This window comes from Desmodus rotundus, chromosome 6, assembly GCF_022682495.2.
Source record: "Desmodus rotundus isolate HL8 chromosome 6, HLdesRot8A.1, whole genome shotgun sequence".
NCBI classification, from domain to species: domain Eukaryota; kingdom Metazoa; phylum Chordata; class Mammalia; order Chiroptera; family Phyllostomidae; genus Desmodus; species Desmodus rotundus.
This window is the reverse complement of record NC_071392.1, coordinates 139,478,649-139,496,881: the sequence shown is the minus strand read 5'-3', so window position 1 is coordinate 139,496,881 and position 18,233 is coordinate 139,478,649. Positions and strand designations below refer to the sequence as shown.

At 51.9% G+C, this 18,233-nt stretch overlaps 1 protein-coding gene across 4 annotated transcripts in view; it reads right to left on the bottom strand.

Annotated features, from left to right (window-relative positions):
• Positions 1 to 18,015, bottom strand: part of PPARGC1B (PPARG coactivator 1 beta) — a 105,409-nt gene extending 87,394 nt beyond the window's left edge. For 2 of the 4 annotated variants that reach the window (XM_045185006.3, XM_024576976.4), the window contains exon 1: positions 17,842 to 18,014. In XM_045185006.3, the coding sequence (XP_045040941.2) occupies positions 17,842 to 17,919 (78 nt within the window). In that variant the 5' untranslated portion in view covers positions 17,920 to 18,014. Of the gene's footprint in view, positions 1 to 17,841 lie in introns of all 4 variants that reach the window. The other 2 variants (XM_045185007.3, XM_024576975.4) reach the window with 2 other exon arrangements.
• Positions 18,016 to 18,233: the final 218 nt, after the last annotated feature.

Sequence of the window (18,233 nt, the reverse complement as noted above, 5' to 3'; positions counted from 1 at the left end):
TTTCTGCCTCTCTACCCAGGACATGGCAATTCTGCCCCAAGCAGAATTTACAGAAGCAAGACAGCCCCCACAATAGAGAAATGAGTCCCAGCATGGGAGAGATCAGGGAAACTCAAGCCCAGAGAGGGGGCCAGACTTTTCCAAGGTCACACAGCAAAGAGGGACAGGCCGGACCTAAACCCAGACTCCCAGATACAATGCTTTTACCATCTCCAGTGCAGCTACAAATTCTCTCAACAAGATTTCTCTTCCCAACTCTAACTTCAAGAGGAATCAATGGAAGTCACACTTCTCTGGGGGAGTTGCAACTGTTGCAAAACCACACAATAGAAGGATGTTGCAATCCCAAGACTGGGGATCATTCTCCAAGGAGATAAGCCTGGGAACTCAGTCTAGACAAGGCACAGACATGAATGGCTGAGGCACCCCCGGTCAAAACCCACCCCTTCTCAAACCGCCGACTTGGCGAGCCACACGTCCCCCATTCCTGTTGAGTTCCTGCAACAGTGACCTTACTGGACAAGATACTTCAACACCCCTGGGCCACAGTTTCTTCATCTGTAAAATGGAAATGAAAATCCTCAGGAGGATGCTAACTGTGGATGTGAAAATGCTGAGTAAATCTCACAGTCACACGCTAAAGGGAGAACAGTAGTGGTACAGGAATAACAGTAATTATCATTATGGCTATAATTATCATGATTAAATTTATTGAGGGCTTACTCCAAGCTGTTAACCTCCCGTACCTGGTGGTTGTGTGGGCCTGGCCCTACCACAATGGAGAGTGAAGCCTTATTTGGCCAAGGACTTCAGTCCGACTGCAGGTGACAAACTGTGCCCAGCCTTGCGCTTCCACTCCACACCTAGGCCCTGGGGACAAGCGGCCCAGACCACAGGGTGAAGCCGCTCATCCTATCCTGCCTAAGGCCCTGGGAAAACCTAGTCCCCGTCAAAGTCACCCTCCCCAAGACCTCCCCACACCCCCCCAGAGCAGCCTCCAGCTAATTCTCAGGCTGGAAATCTTGGTGCTCCTGCTTGTGATTCTTCCAGGCTCTTAGTTCATCTGTTCGATCTTCACCCCCACGGGAGGCCTCCAGCTCACGTCTCCCCAAGTCACTCACTGCCCATTCACCAGCCACAGAACGTGCTGGGCCCTACGACAGGCTGTGTAGGACGCCCTTCCCCATTGTGTCTGCAGCTCCCACTCGTCCCTCAGTCCTTTCTGCTCCACTCCCTCGGGACTGGCCACCCTCCACAGCCACCGCAGATCTGTTCTTCCCAGGACAGGGAACAGGCCTTGTTCAAATCTGCAAGCCTAGCTTCCCGCCCAGAGGGAGCGTTTGCTGCCCTGGTAGAAAAAGGAAGAAGCCTCAAATGATAATCCACTGCCTGTCACTCATGGGGTCTACCAGTGACTTCCACCAATCTGTCATCAAACCATCTGATCACTGATTGTCATTATTATTGCTAATAATGCCCAGACCCTGCACAAGGCTCTTCAGACAGTGTATCTTCTTTTCATTTCAACCACCCAATGAAATACACATTATCATCCCATTTCACAGTGGAGGAAACAGAGGCCTAGGCTAATTAAGACACAAGCTCTAATTCATTCAGCTGCTGAATGACAGACCCTCACTCAGATCTCTGGTCCTCGTCATTGTTCAAGTCTGCCTCCCATGGACCCTCCAAATCCAGACCTGGGGCTGAGTGCATCACCTGGAACTGGCTGATGCTACTCCTACTCTGGTGGTCCCACAACTAAATCACTTGAAAATTTATGGTGAGGTCATCTGAGCAAAGGAGGTCCTTCTTCTCATTCTGGGGCAGATTCTAAATCCCCCTCCTCCCTCTCATGCTTTTCACTGCATCCCTGAGTCCACCCCACTCTCCCCATGAATTAACCCACTAATCTGGGCCTACTTTGGCTCTAGGGAGAGCAGCCTCTCCCTTGTTAGGTTCGCTTGCTCTGGTGCCCAGTCTCCAGACCACCCCCATCTACAGACCACTCCCACCTGTACCCCCAGAGGTGGGAGACTGCCACATTCCTGCTGGGCACTGGTCCACAAAGTTCAAGCCAGGCAGCCACTCCCTCAGCCACTAGGACAAAGAGCAAATTCTGGAGAAGGCTGGGAGGCCCAAGGGCGCTGCTGAGCAGGCACCCGTTACTGCATGCACAGGAGGGGGAGGAGCTGTTGCCCAACCCTAAGGAGAAAGTGGTGTGAGGTCAACAGGGCACTGGGGCACAGGACTCCTTTGGGGCAAGGCCCTAAGACCTACTGGGCCCCATCACTTAACCTCTGAGCCTTGGGACCCTAATCTGAACAATGGGGCTAATTGTCTTTATCTTCTGGAATTGTTGGAAGAGCTAAATGAGCTAGCACGGTGGCCGGTACAGATTAAGGGCTCAGCCCAATTGAACAAATTCTTTTATGCATTCAAGAAACATCCTGTGAACACCAACCATGTGCCAGGCCCGAGGCTAGGCCCTGGGGCTACCGTGGGAACCAGACAGGCAAGTCCAGTCCTTACTGAGCTTCCATTCCCACAGGGGCAACAGGCAACCAATGAGGAACAAATTAATAAATAGCGTCCAGGAGTGGGATATGCCTTAAAGAGAAAGAACAGGTACTAGAATAGAAAATGGACAGAGCAGGAGGGTCAGGAAGGCTTCTCTGAGGAGGGGCTGTCTCAGCAGGTCTGGAGGAAGTGAGGGAGCACCAAGCCCAGCGACACCTGAAAGAGCATTCCCGGAAGAGGGGACAGCAAGTACACTAGCTCTTGGAGGCTACTGCTACTTACCACTTGAGCCATGCCCTGCACACTCAGCAGAAGCAGAACTTAGCAGGGTGAACAGTGAACTGGGCATCAGGAGAAGTGGGTTCTAGCCCCCCGCTTCCCCTAAACCTCCTTACAGCCTGGGACCATGACCTGCACCTTCTGACCTTTAAGGGGCCTGATAAATAAAATGATCACAGTCTGAGGGTTCACAGATGTCTTGCATTCCCTCAGGCCTCCTCCTTCCCCCTTCTTCCAACCTACGCACCTCTGAGGTCACTGTGATTCCCCACCTCCTGAGCTGTCCCACAAGCAGAAATGTGGCTGAGGAACTAAGAGATAAGATATAGGGATAAAGACAAATATTTGAAAACTGATTCACTGCAGGATCTTGTCAAATCACTCCCTGGGCCTCCATGTCCCCATCTGTAAAATGGAAATGCTCCGCTCCTCCTGCCCACAATGCAGGATTGACGGGAAGAACAAATGGATATGCCAGATAAGGAAGCCGCCCTGATTCTTACACGGGCACTATGAAGAAGCCCCCTATCTGCTGCTCGGTCATCTGTATCCTAAGTGCCACCCTATAACCTGGACGAGGCCAAGAAGGACAGAGGGTGGAGGGGACCAACAAAGTTAATGCAGACACTCTACAAAGAGTATCCGATTGTTTAGGACCAAAGCTGGGTACCATGAGAGGGAACTTTCTAAAAACAAAGAAGCTTAAGCGTCTGCTCTCAAAGATTCTCAATCAGTAAGTCTGAGAGGGCCCCAGACTGTGACTATTATTTTTTTTAACTACACAGTTGATTCTGATATGCACTCTTGGTTGACAACCACTGATTACTTCTACCAACATAGGGGAGGTAGCAGCATCTTCATCGTTCCCGTTTGGGAGTCGCCTGCCTAGAGCACAGAGCGGCTGTCTCACCCCTTGGGTCGCACAGCTCATAAGCCATGAACCAGGCAGTCTGCGCTTGTTGATCACTCAGCAACATGTTTTCTTTTTTTTTTTTAATAAATTTTTTTTGTTGTTATTCAATTACAGTTGTGTGCCTTTTCTCCCCATCCGCAACATGGTTTCTTGAGGCCAATCAGCATGTGCCACACACCTTTTCTACCACCACCCCGTGCAGCCTAGGAAATATGAAAGACAACATCTCAACATCCCATATTAGGAGTCAGCACTCACTTTCAAAGAAACTTGTATAGCTAGACTAACTCTTTAATCATCTGCCACTCTCAAGAAATAACATGTGCTTGCAACAGCTAAGTTTATAGCTAACTTTGAAACGTTTCCTGCTTTTAATAGACCTCCTATTTTAGACAGTAATACCCAAATGTATTCCACTCTTCCTTGCTTCCTTGAACAGAGAACACTGAACAGAATAGGACCCTTCCCTCAGGGATAACACGCTGTTTATGACCCATTAGCTTTGTGCTTTTATAAAGTAACGTCCTCAAGAACAAGGCGCCTCCCTGCCCCTTCACTTAAAGGCCCCAAATGGCCTTCAGTGCTGCAGTCCACAGGCTCCGACTCCGGTGGAACCACACCCCTGACCTGTGCCTGCACAGACACACACTAACAGAACTAACCTGCTGATTCTAATGTCACACAGGCCAGGGCAAGACTGTCAGGCTTATAAAAATTATGCATAAATTAAGAGCTAATTGTTCCTAAACAGAAAGGGTGAGGGACGATCAGATGCCGAAAGGACTAAGTCTTGATGGGATCCTGAGCAAGGAAAGCTCTATATGGCATGGAGTTAATCCTTTTGGGCTAGAGGGTGTGGTCACTGGTTCCTAAGAACTCCCTCACCCCCTGCCCTTTACCTTCCTGGATCCCCCATTTCTTCCTCCAGAGTGGACACCAGCCTGTACCGTCCCTCTGGAACAAGCCACTGAGCAATGGCCATGAGCCCAGTGTCAGGTCATGGTTTCCATCTCCCTGGAAGGTGTAGGGACATTTGACCAGTCACCTCCCTGCAGATACGGAGCCTCCAGAAGCTCTGAGCTCCTCCCCAGCTGGGCCCCAGCAATGCCCTGGAATGGCCTGGACTCCTCACAGTGGTTTAACATTCCACAAAGGCCTGCCCGCTGGAAGTGTGTCCTGATAAGAGGGCCCCAGAGACTCCAAAACGTGTTTGCCTTTCATTCCTTTGTGTGCGAGGGTTATCTTGGAAAGAAGGCAGCAGGCTCCTTGTGGGGCTGGTACAAGCCCCCTAAACTCCCCTCACCCTACATCCTAGCATAGCTTCAAGCACAGAGACAGGGCCTCTGGAGCCAGGCAAATGGTTGGTGAATTTTCTAGAAGACCAACCAGCATTTTTTCATTCATTCAACATTCATCTAAAACTCAACAAGTACCTATCTGGGCAGTGGTGGGGTGGCCACAGTGTGCCAGGAACCGTGGAGGCACAGGGGGGTTTGAGGGTGAACCAGCTTGATGAGGTCCCTCTCCTTAGGGAACGCCAGTCTCGGCTGGGTAGAGAAGAGTAAATAATAAACGCGCATCAAGAAACTTTATCATGGGCTGGGACCAGAGTTTTGCATTTAACAAGGGCTCCAGGGAAGGCCAGGGATGGGGATGAAGCACACAGTAGATCCTGAATAAATGGATATCCCCTCCCCCTAGAAATCCTCCCACCACCAGTGACAAATCCTCTTCCGCAGCTTTCTCTCAGAGGGGTGCCACTCTGAGCCCCCTGCACTATGCCTTCTCTCCCACATCCCACTCACTTCCACTGAGCATCCCCTCCTCACTAAGGCCACATGCAGATGCCTCCTCCCTGCCTCCCATCACCCCCATTCCAGTCCTTCCTATGTGCTCAGCCAGATTAGCCACACTGCAGTGGTTTAGACCATGTGCTCCAAAGCCAGGCAGACCAAGGTTCAAATCCCAGCCTTTTTACTTACTATCTGCCTGGGTGACTTGGGGCAAATCCCCGAACTCAGTTTTCTTGTTTGTCATTGTACCAACCCCAAAGGTAGTTAAAGATTAAACAAGATAATGCACCTGAAGGTCTTAGCTTAGCACTTGACACATACCAGCGGTCACTAAAGGTTAGCTATGTTCTACGATTACTGTTACAATAAAACAACAATACTGTTGGGAACCTTTGCTGACTCCTCACCAGGATATTCATAGCTCTGTCCTTTAGCTAGTTTTCCCTGTTTTATCTATTTTATTTTTAAATATATTTTATTGATTATGCTATTACAGTTGTCCCATTTCGCCCCCTTTATTCCCCTCCACCCTGCACACCCCCTCCCACCTGCATTCCCCCCCTTTAGCTCATGTCCATGGGTCATACATGTAAGTTCTTTGGCTTCTACATTTCCTATACTATTCTTACCCTCCCCCTGTCTATTTTCTGCCTACCATTTATGCTACTTATTCTCTGTACCTTTCCCCCCTCTCTTCCCCTCCCACTCCCCTGTTGATAACCCTCCATGTGATCTCCATTTCTGTGGTTCTGTTCCTGTTCTAGTAGTTTGCTTAGTTTGCTTTTGTTTTTGTTTTAGGTGTGGTTGTTAATAACTGTGAGTTTGCTGTTATTTTACTGTTCTTCTTTTTCTTACACAAATCCCTTTAACATTTCATATAATAAGGGCTTGGTGATGATGAACTCCTTTAGCTTTACCTTATCTGAGAAGCACTTTATCTGCCCTTCCATGCTAAATGATAGCTTTGCTGGATACAGTAATCTTGGATATAGGTCCTTGACTTTCATGACTTGGAATACTTCTTGCCAGTCCCTTCTTGCCTGTAAGGTCTCTTATGAGAAATCAGCTGACAGTCTTTGGGAACTCCTTTGTAGGTAACTGTGTCCTTTTCTCTTGCTGCTTCTAAGATTCTCTCCTTAACTTTAATCTTGGGTAGTAAATTATGATGTGCCTTGGTGTGTTCCTCCTTGGGTCCAGCTTCTTTGGGACTCTCTGAATTTCCTGGAAGTCTATTTCCTTTGCCAGATTGGGGAAGTTCTAGTTCATTATTTGTTCAAATAAGTTTTCAATTCTTTGCTCTTCCTCTTCTTCTGGCACCCCTATGATTTGGATGTTGGAACATTTAAAGATGTCCTGGAGGTTTCTAAGCCTTTCCTCATTTTTTTGAATTCTTGTTTCTTCATTCTTTTCTGGTTGGATGTTTCTTTCTTGCTTCTGGTCCACACCATTGATTTGAGTCCCAGTTTCCTTCCCATCACTATTGGTTCCCTGCACATTTTCCTTTGTTTCACTTAGCATAGCCTTCATTTTTTCATCTAATCTGCGGCCAAATTCATCCAATTCTGTGAGCATCCTGATTACCAGTGTTTTGAACTGTGCTATCTCTTTTTTGCTTAGTTGTATTTTTTCTGGAGCTTTGATCTGTTCTTTCATTTGGGCCATTTTTTTTGTCTTGATGCACCTGTTACATAAAGGTGCGGAGCCTTAGGTGTTCACCAGGGCGGGGTAACACTCGTTGCTGCGCTGTGATGCTGTATGTGGGGGAGGGGCCGAGAGGGAGCAATGGTGCTTGCTCTGCTCTCTGCTGGATTTCAGTTACTTCCCCCACTACCACAAGCAAAGTGGGCCCTTCTGGTGCTGATTCCCGAGTGGGTGGGTTTGTATACATTCTGGGATCCTGTGGGTCTCTCCAACCAACTCTCCTGTGAGGCTGGGAGTTTCTCCCGCTGCTACCTCAACCCCCATGGGTATTTTCAATCAGTGGTTTGAGGTTTTATTTTCCCGTGCCGGAGCCCTGGGTTGCTCGGTCTGTCTTGCTCCTCAGTTGTTCCTCCCAGTTTATCCACACACGAACAAGGGACCACCCTCTCCACAATCCACCAGCTCGCTTGGTCCGCCAGCCACTGCCTTACCACGAGTCCTCTCCACCCTGCCTGTGTGTCTCCACCCCTCCTACTGGTCTGGATGAACGTGTCTTCTTTAACTCCTTGGTTGTCGGACTTCCATAGCATGCGATTTTCTGTCATTTCTGGTTGTTTTTTGTTTTTAAATTGTTGTTGTCCTTCTTTTGGTTGTGAGAGGAGGCACAGTGTGTCTACCTATGCCTCCATCTTGGCCGGAAGTCCCCTGTTTTCTTATGGTGGGCTGGAGGGCAGATACAAACTCAGCAGGGGGACAGACTAGAGTACAGAGGGCACACAAAGAATCTGTGACAAACTGGGATCACAGAGCAAAAAGGGCCACTTCTGAGAGGGGGAAATTCAGGGAGGTGGCACTCAAGCTGTCCTGAAGGATGCGGTTGGAGGTGGGGAGTGGGGACAGAAGTCTCCTGGTAGGGGCCCTCCTGGTTGCCTGACTTAGGGAAGGAACTGCAGAGCAGCACCAGCACCACAAGCTCTGGAGCTGGCCTCAGTCTCCTCAACTGTAAAATGGGGACAACAGTGGGGACTACTTCATGGGCTTCCTCTGAGATTAAATGTGATTCCATAGGTGACTAATTTAGCACAGGGCCTAAAAGGGTAATTGCTTGAAAAGGTTAGCTGCTGTTACCGGTTCTCATCACCATAATTGTTAAAGGATACGGTTGAAGATGAGGCCAAGCTGGGAACACCTACCCCCAGGGTCCATGTCAAGAATTCTATGTTGTTCTGCTCTTGCAGCAGTGGGTAGTGTTGCACAGTCACACGCTGTTTGATGAATACATGATGGATAGGCATTAAAGGCCTTGAATGCCATACCCAGGAGTCTGCTCTGCAGATTGTACAGGGTGGGCCTGCAGATGTTTTGACCACCTCAGACCAGGGGTTGCTGTGGCCCAAGATCGCTAGCAGCATGAAGGCCAATTCATCCTATTGTCGAGGAGCCAGGGCAGGGCCCTGCCCAGTGTCCTGGGTACCACACTTCCCTGCAAGGAGCCTAAGACCAGAAATAAAGGCTCAAGCAGCCACGTTGCCAAGGCTGTTTGCCATGGCAACATCAGGGAGCCACTTGTGGGCTGGCTGCTGCAACTGCTCAGGGCCCCGTTTCTACCATCTCCTCGCTCTCCCTCTGCTACATGACTAGGTTCTGCCAGCCAAGCACAAGGAAAAAAACACGGCTGCAGAGCTGCTGGGGAGCATCCATCTCAGCCAAGCAGGGCTCGCCCGGCTGAGTTTCCAGACAGTGGGTCCCAGACAGCTGAGTCCCTGCCACAGAGAGCCAGTCCTGGCCAAGCAGACAGGAGCTGGGGGTCCTGTCCTGCCTTGGCTGAGGGACCTGAAGGTCTCTGCTGGTCTGCTCCCAGTCTATTTCCTCATTTCAAGGCAAGGGCACTGAGCAAATGGTCTCAAAGCACTCCGAACTCCCTGATAGCTTCAGATTTACATTAGTGTATTTATATCACTGTCACGGTCATCTTCATAGCGGCCACCACTTACTGAACGCTTACTGAATGCCCTGGAATGCTGCAGGCATTATTTATCCTCTGTAGTCATCCGAACAACATTCTAATACCTCCAATTTTCATGAGGCAACTGGGGTCAGAGAAGACACTTGCTCAAGGTCACACAGTTAGTAAGTGGTGGACCCCCGATCCAAACCCGCGTCAGGTGACCTCCAAAGCCCAGTGCTCTTAACCACGGTCTCACATTTCCTCTCCTCTCCTGAAGTGGCACCTCACTGGACTTGGTTTCCTCAAAGTCAGCATCATAACACTTGCTACGCTGATGGGTTCCTCTTCAAGTCCCCCCGAAGTTTAGGCAGAAGAACGTAATGCTCTGAAAGAACCACAAGGCCAGGACAGGATCAAGGGCCTAGAGTTCGGGTCTGCATTACATTTGACTACTTTTATCACTGACAATGGCTGCTCTTGACTGAGTGTTTGTAGGCACCTCACCGGCAGCCATCAGTCTTTGCTAAAACCCTTTAGAGTACGTGCCACCATCAGTCCCATTACCTAGATGAAAACACTGAGGCTTGACGAAATGGTGTGCCAAGGCCAATCGCGGCCACAGAGGTCAGCCCTGGGATGCAAAGGCCTCAGCTACCTAAGTGAATAATTACAGCAAATGTTCGTTTTCTTACCTAAAAGACTGAGCAGTGATTACAGCCTTTGGGGGTAATTCATCAATGGTTTTGCCCTCCCACTTGTAAAAGTCACTCTGGTCTCCTACTCTAGACTGGCAATAGCTCGGTTTCCGCCCTAAGGAAAGGGTGGGGTGGGAGCCCAGGAGTCCTGAAGACCCTGTGCCTCGACCCATGGTGTGACCTCAGGCCCCTCCTCTCAGCTCTGTGAACCCAGGCTGCTGACCCTTCAGCCCTGCCTCCCTCGTTGGGTGGCCCTGAGCACCTGAAGAGGAAACCTAAGGTCAAATGCAAGGGAAGTAGGTGAGGCCTTTGTGGTTTAGGAAGTGAGAGCTGAAAGAAAATGCAGCCTGTCCAGGGCTGGTGGGTGGACTGCACCCCAGGGTCCCATGGCCGCCACAAAGCCCAGGTACCCTGAGCAACAGTGTCTGTCCAAAGACTACCCAGCCTGTCATTCCCCTAGAACCAAGACACCACCTCCCCTACCCCCAACCCCCACCCCCCCCCCCCCACACACACATCCTGATACTGGGAAAGAACTCGCTGGGGAGTCAGGGACCTGGGCCTCCTCCAGCTGAGTGGCCCCTCCTTCTGTGCCTCAGTGCTCCTCCTTTGCGAAAAGGCCAGGGTAGATCTGAGGCTCTCTAAGGGCCCACCAAAGCCTGGCCAGAGAGGGAGCTGCTCAGGAGCCAAGGTTCAAATCCCAGCTTCGACACTCACTACTGCAAGACTGCACATGACTTACCCTCTGTGCCTCAATCTCATCACTTACAAAGCGGGGATAACGGGACCAACCTGGCAGTTATTGAGAAACCCATGCGATAGTATTAAAAAATGCCTTTGTAGGTACACACTGCAAAAGTCACAGAAGTCACAGATAACACATTGTGGTGCGTGGGTGGGTGGACAAGTGTGGCCACGGATCCAAAACGCCTGAACCTGGGAGGCAGGCCACGGGGCTGCACTATACCATTCCCACCACTGGCTCCTTCTGTGTAAATTTAACATTTTCCATGGTAAAATGTTTAAAATGTTTCAAGTGCAAAGTTCTCTTCAGAGAGTCTGATTCCTAGTCATATAAAACATGACTCAAAACCTCGTCTACTTCATGGGTGACCACAATGCTAGTAGTCTAGGATAAAAACGTCATCTCTCGCCCTCCCAGGGCTGTCAACCGAGTTGTCAGGATAAACGAACACAGGCACCCCAGGACACAAGTGGCACCCTCTGAGCCAGTGGTGGAGCCAGGAGAACAGTTGGCTTAACAATTAAAAGGCCTTCCAGAGAGGCCAGCTATGAGTACGGTATAGCAGGGGGAGTGGAGACATGGGGAGGATATTCCAGGTCATTCCACAAGCACTGATTTGTCTGTCCCTTCGCAGGGACACATGGACTGAAGATACAAAATGAGAAGCATCTTTGTTCACTTGGTGAGGACTTAGAATTGCTGCTGTGTTTCAGGCACTTGGCTCGCTCACTGTCCAGGAAAAATGCTGAATGAAACAAACAACAACAACAAAATCATTGTCCTCGCGGAGCTTAGCAATCTGGAGTGATTTCCTGAATGAGACTTAACGTAGCCTGTGTTAGATGAGATGTATCTACTATTTGGTGCTCATTGTAGGCCAGGCATTGCATTAGGAGCTTTAAATCCAGTTTGCCGTTTGATTTGCATTGACTCCCTGCAACAACCTTATAAGGGAATTAGTATCTATCTTTATCTTTAGAGATGAGGAAAGGGAAGCTCAGAGAGGTTGTGTGACCCACCAAAGGTCCCACAGCCAACAACCTGTAGAGCCAGGACTCAAACCCAGGCAGGCTGACTTTAAAGTGAGTGCAGGCTGTCACACACGGGATGCAGCTGCGCCCGGGGGTGCGCGGGAAGGCCTCGCCAAAGCAATGGTTTGGGGGCTGGGCCTGGCAGGATGAGGGAAATGGTGAAAACGGGGACAGAGGACACACAACAGCATAAACCTGAGCTTCCAGGAAGAAAACTCGTAATTCTGGGTGGACCAGGGTCCTGAACGGAAAGCAGACAATCGAGGACAAAGCTGGGGCCTGCCTCTCCAACTTCAAGTACCTGAAGGCCCTTGATCATCAGGTTTAATTTAAAAGTTTTCATTTCATTTCATTTCATTTCAAAAGCACTGGGGAGCCATGAGTGATGTGTGAGCAAGGGAGTAACATCAGACATGCACTCTTAAGAGGATTTATCGGCCAGGGCCAAGGACAAGTGAAAGAGGACAAAGTCTAGTGTGGCCAAGATCTGTTTGGTAGCAACTGCAGGAATCTAGTCACGAATGTGCAGGGACCTAGACTAGAAGAGGGGAGAGGAACAGGAAGGCCAATCCAATCCCATGGATTTCCAGCAGTGGAGTGTCCACAGGATGGATGTGAGGTGCTGGACTACCCTGGAAGAGGAGAGATAGTAAAACAACTCTGCTCATTCTCATCCAGATGGTTTTATTTGGGTTCCCTTCACGCTCACACAACAAGAATTTTGCTTCCTGTTTGTACATAAAAAGACTGAATGGATGGGAGTTAGCTCTCTACTCGATCTTGCCCTTCTAAAGCACCTCAAAGAGAGAAGAATGCCAATTTTTCTGAGTAGCAAGCAGATGCTCATTTTATTTTTTTGAAGATTTCCTTTATTTATTTTTTGAGATAGGGGAAAGGAGTGAGAATGAGAGGGAGAGAAACATTGATGTGAGAGACAAACATCGATTGGTTGCCTCTCGTACACACCCCGACTGGGGAGCGAACCCTCAACCCAGGCATGTGCCCTGACCAGGAATCAAACCGGCGAACTTTTGGGGTGATGCCCAACCAACTGAGCCACACTGGTCAGGGCCAGATGTTTACTTTAAATACATTATATTATTTAATGCCCAACCCTAAGAATTAGGGCCTTCTTAGTGCCATTTCGTAGACTGAGAAACTGAGACCTAGGGAAGCATTTGCTCAGGTGACGGACGTAGAGACAGAAATAGAAAGCCGTCCTGGTCTTCACGGAGCCTGGAGCCGAGCAGTCTGGAAACCTCACCCACTGACCGTAGTGTAGGCAGATGGTCTTCGGCTGGTGAGTGAGTTCTCTGGAACTACAATCCTCACCTGTTAATGGCAAGAGCGCCTACCCTCTACAGAATCTTCGTGAGACTGCAACATATAATCATGCACATAGGTGGTTTAGCAGAGTGCACAACCTCTAGAAGATGCTCAACAAATGATGGTGGTGATGACAATGATGGAGGTGACAGCTGTTAACTGCAATGCTCGTGCTAATGGCCTCACTTCCAAGCCCAAGCCCCTAACTGCAAAGCTGCCTCTGAGTCAAAAGCAGTATCCTATTATTCCAGAGAGAGAAGGAAAAGGGTGACTCACATTCTCACAATGGGGGAGCTTCTGGCCCGCTTGCATCAGCTGGGGAGAGGATGGCGGCGAGGTGAGGGGAAATATGAACCCCGGGGCCCCACTGCCTTTCCTGGGTTTCACAGGCATCATTAGCACCAGCGAGGCAGCCCCAGTGAAAGAGGAGCCCAGGCCTCTGAGAAAGCCAGCATGTCCCCTTCTGGGCTTAGCTGAAGAAGTTGCTCTCCCTGGTCTCACACAGGTGCACAAAGGCGCTCAGCAAAGGCTCCACTTCAACTGACGCCTACAGATGGCTAGAACTTTGACTTGGAAAAGAAATTGATCCAGCTTCTGGGGCTGTGGAGGCAGCGATATTCCAGACCTCGCAAGGCAACACTAGGACTTCAGCCCATTTTCCCACTTCTCCAGGTGGTGGGGGGCCCTTCTGGGAGCTGGGATCAGCTTCAGAACAATGAGGGGAGAGGACACCAATTTAAAAAAGGGCCACGTTTTTACAAACACAGCATTTTACAGGACAGAACTATAAATCGTATGGGGGAAAGGGTCAGCATCACAAGTAATAAAAAAATGCACATTAAAACAATAAGGGTGACAGAGAATTTATTGATGAACAGACTAATACAAATGGAAAACAATAAAAATACCAAGAGTTATCTGGGAATGGGGTACCAGGCATTCCCACACAATGCTGGTAAGTGTGTAAATTAGCACAATCTTTCTAGAAAGCAATCCAGAAATGTGTTTACCAAATGCATGCATAGTTCCTCTGACAGAGTAATTTCACTTCTAGGAATTTAAATAAAGGAAATAAGACATATGCAAAGATATTAATTTCAGCACGGCTCACAATAGCAGAAAAATAAAAAAGCTTAAATGCCTAACAATAAAGGACTGATTAAATACATTTTGGTTCGACCCTCAATGAGATACTATATACTATGTAACCACTAAGCAGGATATTTATTAATGAGGGAAAATAGTCACAGTGTATTGTTTGGAGGAGGGGAAAAAAAACAAGTTACAACAGTGTGATTCCAAATTACAATTAGTATATAAAGAATGAGTCCATTTCTCTACAAAGGTATAATCAACAGGAAGCTATAGGAAAGGAAAAAGTCTGGAAACACACATGAAAATGAACAGTGGTTGTCATCTCTGGGTAAGATTACATGGTTTCAACTGCTTTCCCCATGCTCGCCAGTATTTTCTAACAATTCTACAGATAAACATTTTCAAATGATAAGGGGTTGGACCAGATGACTTACAGAGTCCCTGCCAATTCTGACATTTCAGCCATCTGTGACTGATGTCCCAAGGGACTTCGAACAGCCCATACTTGGTGTGGGCTTATGGTGTGGCCTTTGGAGCCCAAGTTTGTGCCCACAGCTGCAGCCCTCTGCATTCCTCTCTCCAGACTTGCTGCCCAGCTGTCTCCCTGGCCAGCCTGGGAGCCTCCCCTGTAATTCATGCGCCAAGAGCCGAGTGAAGGAAGTCAGCATGGTGACAGGTGCCACGGGGGAACAACGAGATGAAAGGCACGACTCGAGCTCTTGACTCTTACTGGGACACAGGACACAGACACAAAGTGCCTGGTTGTATAACACAAACTAAGAGAACCAGAGAGAGGAAGAGAAAGCAGGGCAAGCCAGGCTGGGAAGGCCTGTCGGAAGAGGCCACGCGGGATGGGTGGACGAGGGCACTGCACGCAAGGGGCACAGCCTGAGCAAAGGTGAAGCCAACCCAAAGTCCTTTGGAGTACATGCCCCAAACCTTTCCAAGAAACTTTCACAATCCTCCGTTGGCTGGATCCCTGAACTTCGGCCTGAATGGGTAAAAGTTAAGTCTCTTAAACAGAAGTCTTCCCTCTACCTAACCCTGGATTAGCCACCAAAGACAATTTAAGTCTTTTGGATAAACACAGTAAATCACCTTTTTATTCACTTTCCCCACCCTTTCCAATGGGAGGAGGGGATGGTGTGAGGGAGGGTCTGGGGGGAGGAAAGGGAACTACAGGAACCAGACATCTCACGTGCAAAGTGTGCTCACTCCCACCAGGCCCTGGACTTCTGCTGGCGGCACCATCAGCCCCATTTGACAGGTGGAGGAAAGGAGACTCCCAGGGTTAAAATGGCTTGCTCCAGGGTCACCCAGCCAGAGAGTGGGGAAGGCGACTCCACTCAGGCCTTCTGACTCCAAGTCCAGTGCTATTTCGAGGTAACACACAGGACCTGGAGTCAGGAGCCCTGGGTGGCTCTGTCACCCGCTGGCTGTGTGGTCCAGCACAAGCCGCTCACCCCTCACAGCCTCTGTCCCCAACTGTAAAACGAGGGGCACGTGATGGGCCGCCCAAGTCCTCTTACCGCAGGGCTCTATGAGCCTTCTGGGGCGGAGGCAAAGCTCTCCCTATCGATTGCATTTCCCAAGTTGGGCCGGCAAAGATCACCCACCAGAAGAGCCTCAGCCAGTCACGTGGTTACATAAAAAAAGCAAACGTCCCAGATTAACTTTCACTGCACTGCTTCTGCTGACACCCCATTTACCCAATTTTCTAGTTTCCCTGGGTGAAATATCCCTCCTGGGTAGGCCCCTCTGGGCAGCTAACGGGACAAATAATTACCGGTAATTACGGACCAGCCAAAGAGCACTGAAGATGGAGTTAATACCTGGAGTCGGGTCCAAAACGACCAGATCTTGTTCTGGGTCCCTGAACACGTCTCCAGGCCTTCTTCACCCTCCACTTAGTGGAGAGGCTTGGAAACCCTCCCGGACAAGGGCGACGGCTGCGGACAGAACTTTCCCAGGGGCAAATCTGTCCCGCCCGCACCCAGTACCCCTAGCCCCCGGTTGGCCGCAGGGGTGGGGGGCTGTGGGGACCGTGCTGGGGCTGGGATCTGCAGTCCCCGCAGGTCTGGGCTCGGCTCTCCGAGAGTGTGACGGCGCCCGGCGACCGCCGCGGGAGCTCCACTGCGGTTTCGTCAGAGGTAAAGGTACGCGCCCGGCGCGCGCGGCCTGTGCACACAGTAACACAGACCCGCGCGCGCAGCCCACTCAGCACACACTCCCCTGGCCTTGGGAAGCGCGATCACACTCCACCAGCCCCTTCGGCCTCTGACCGGAACCCACCCGAGCGCGCCCGCCACCGACCACGAGGCCCCACGGCTCCCTGACGCAGGGATGTCTGCAGCGCATCAGGACTGGCCTTCTCCCGCGCGTGGCGGGCTTCCTCTCCGAGACACCCCGTCGCGCCGCGCCATCGTAGCCGCCAGCCAGCCGGGAGTCACCACCCGGAGTCCGCCTGGAGCTGAACGTCTCGGCTGCAGCCCCTCCAAGTCGCGTCTCACGGCTCGGAGTCAGCTAGCAAGCCTCTCCCCGCCCACCCGGTCCCATGACAGCTGCGGCCGCCCAAAGACAGGCAGATTACAACAAGGAGCAAAGTTTCCCTCTCAACCCTCCCACCCCCGCCCCCTTCGCCCTCCCCCTCCCTTCCAGTGTTATGCAAAACGAGCCAGTTTGGCACCGGGGCTCCGACTCTAGGTACCAAACCAGCCCTTGAGAGCCGCGCCCGGTCCCACCCGAGGGCCCCTCTCCTAGCCCAGGCGTGAGCCCGCATCCGGGATTTCATTCTTTGCTCCGCCGCATCCCCATTCTCCTGGCTTCCTGCAGCCTGGCGCCCGGAAAAAGCTCTAACTATTGGGCCAAACTTTGTGCTTTCAACAGGCATGGGGCTGAGGAAACCCAGAGAAGGGTTGGGGGCGAGCATACCTCGTTCAGGCATTTTCTGTGGCTGTTTGTCCCACCAGCCCCCGCCCCCGCCTCGGTCTCCAAGTCACCAGCTTCTTCGGCGCCGCCCCCCCCCCCAGCCACCCCGGCACACCAGAGCACCCTCTCCTGTCACGCGCGTGTCGCCAGTGGGGCTCCCAGGCGCTGCCAGATCCCGGGACGCCGCCTCGCCTTCCCTTCCCCCAGCATCGCTGAGCGCGCACCGGGGCCGCGCACCGCAGGGGGACCCAGGCGCCCCCAGACAAGTCCTTCCGCCCCCATCCCGCCGAGCTTTCACCCCCGGGCGCTCCGCGGGGTAGCGTAACCAGGAAGGTGCTAGCCCCGGCCGTAGGTCCACGTGCCCCTCATACCCCTAAGCCCTCAGCGGGCAACTGGCAGGAAACTCCGCGCTGCAGGCGCAGATGAGGAGCCACGGGGCCGATGGGGAGTCACGGGAGGCAGGAGACTGGAGGAGCAGGGGACTCTGAGGACAGGGGTAGGCGTCTGTGCCGTGGCCACAAGTCCACGTGAAAGTACGGCCGCAAGTGCCGGGAGCCTGAGGGCGCGCCTCCTGCACCCGGAGCTAGCCTGAGGGTCCCCCACACCTTGGCGCGGCTCCACTTCCCCAAGGAAACCCGGTACCCCCACCCAGCTCTGCCGGCGGGGGGTGCAGATTCCAAGAGACCAAGACTAGACCCTCCCCAGCGGCCGTAGTGCCCACAACGTTCAGGCTTGCGCGGGGGCGACCTCTAGCTCCCTGCCCCCTTAACGGAACGCATCGCGGGGTTCATGGACGGGGTCTCTGCAGCCTGGAACCCCCAATCCCCTCAATGCACCCTACGCTGCCTCCCAGCCTCCCCGGCTGCAGCAGCAACCTCCGCAGCTCAGCACCCGTGGCCCCAGGCCCGCGGCCCCAGCTGGTCGTACCTGCGTGTCGGCGAGATAGTTGAGGAAGAAGGAGGAGAGCTCTTCGTCCAGCAGCGCGCCGCAGTCGTTCCCCGCCATCTTCCAGCCGCGGCTGCAGCGTGCGGCGGAGTCAGCGCCGAGCCGGCCGGGGGGAGGGAGCCAGCGAGCGAGCGACGGAGGCGGGAGGAGGGAGCGAGGGAAGCGGAGGGCGGAGCTCTAGCCCCGGCTGCCGCAGGGCCGCTGGCTGCGGGGGCGGGGCCGCGCGGTGCCTGAGCGAGCAGGGGGTCGCGCCCCCACTTTCTTGAGCCAAAGCTGAAGCCGCGATGCTCGCCGGCAGCCCCCGACCCTGAGGACAGCGCCTGAAGCCGGGTGACGGTGCCCCAACCTGCAGCCGGATGCCTGCGCAGCAATGC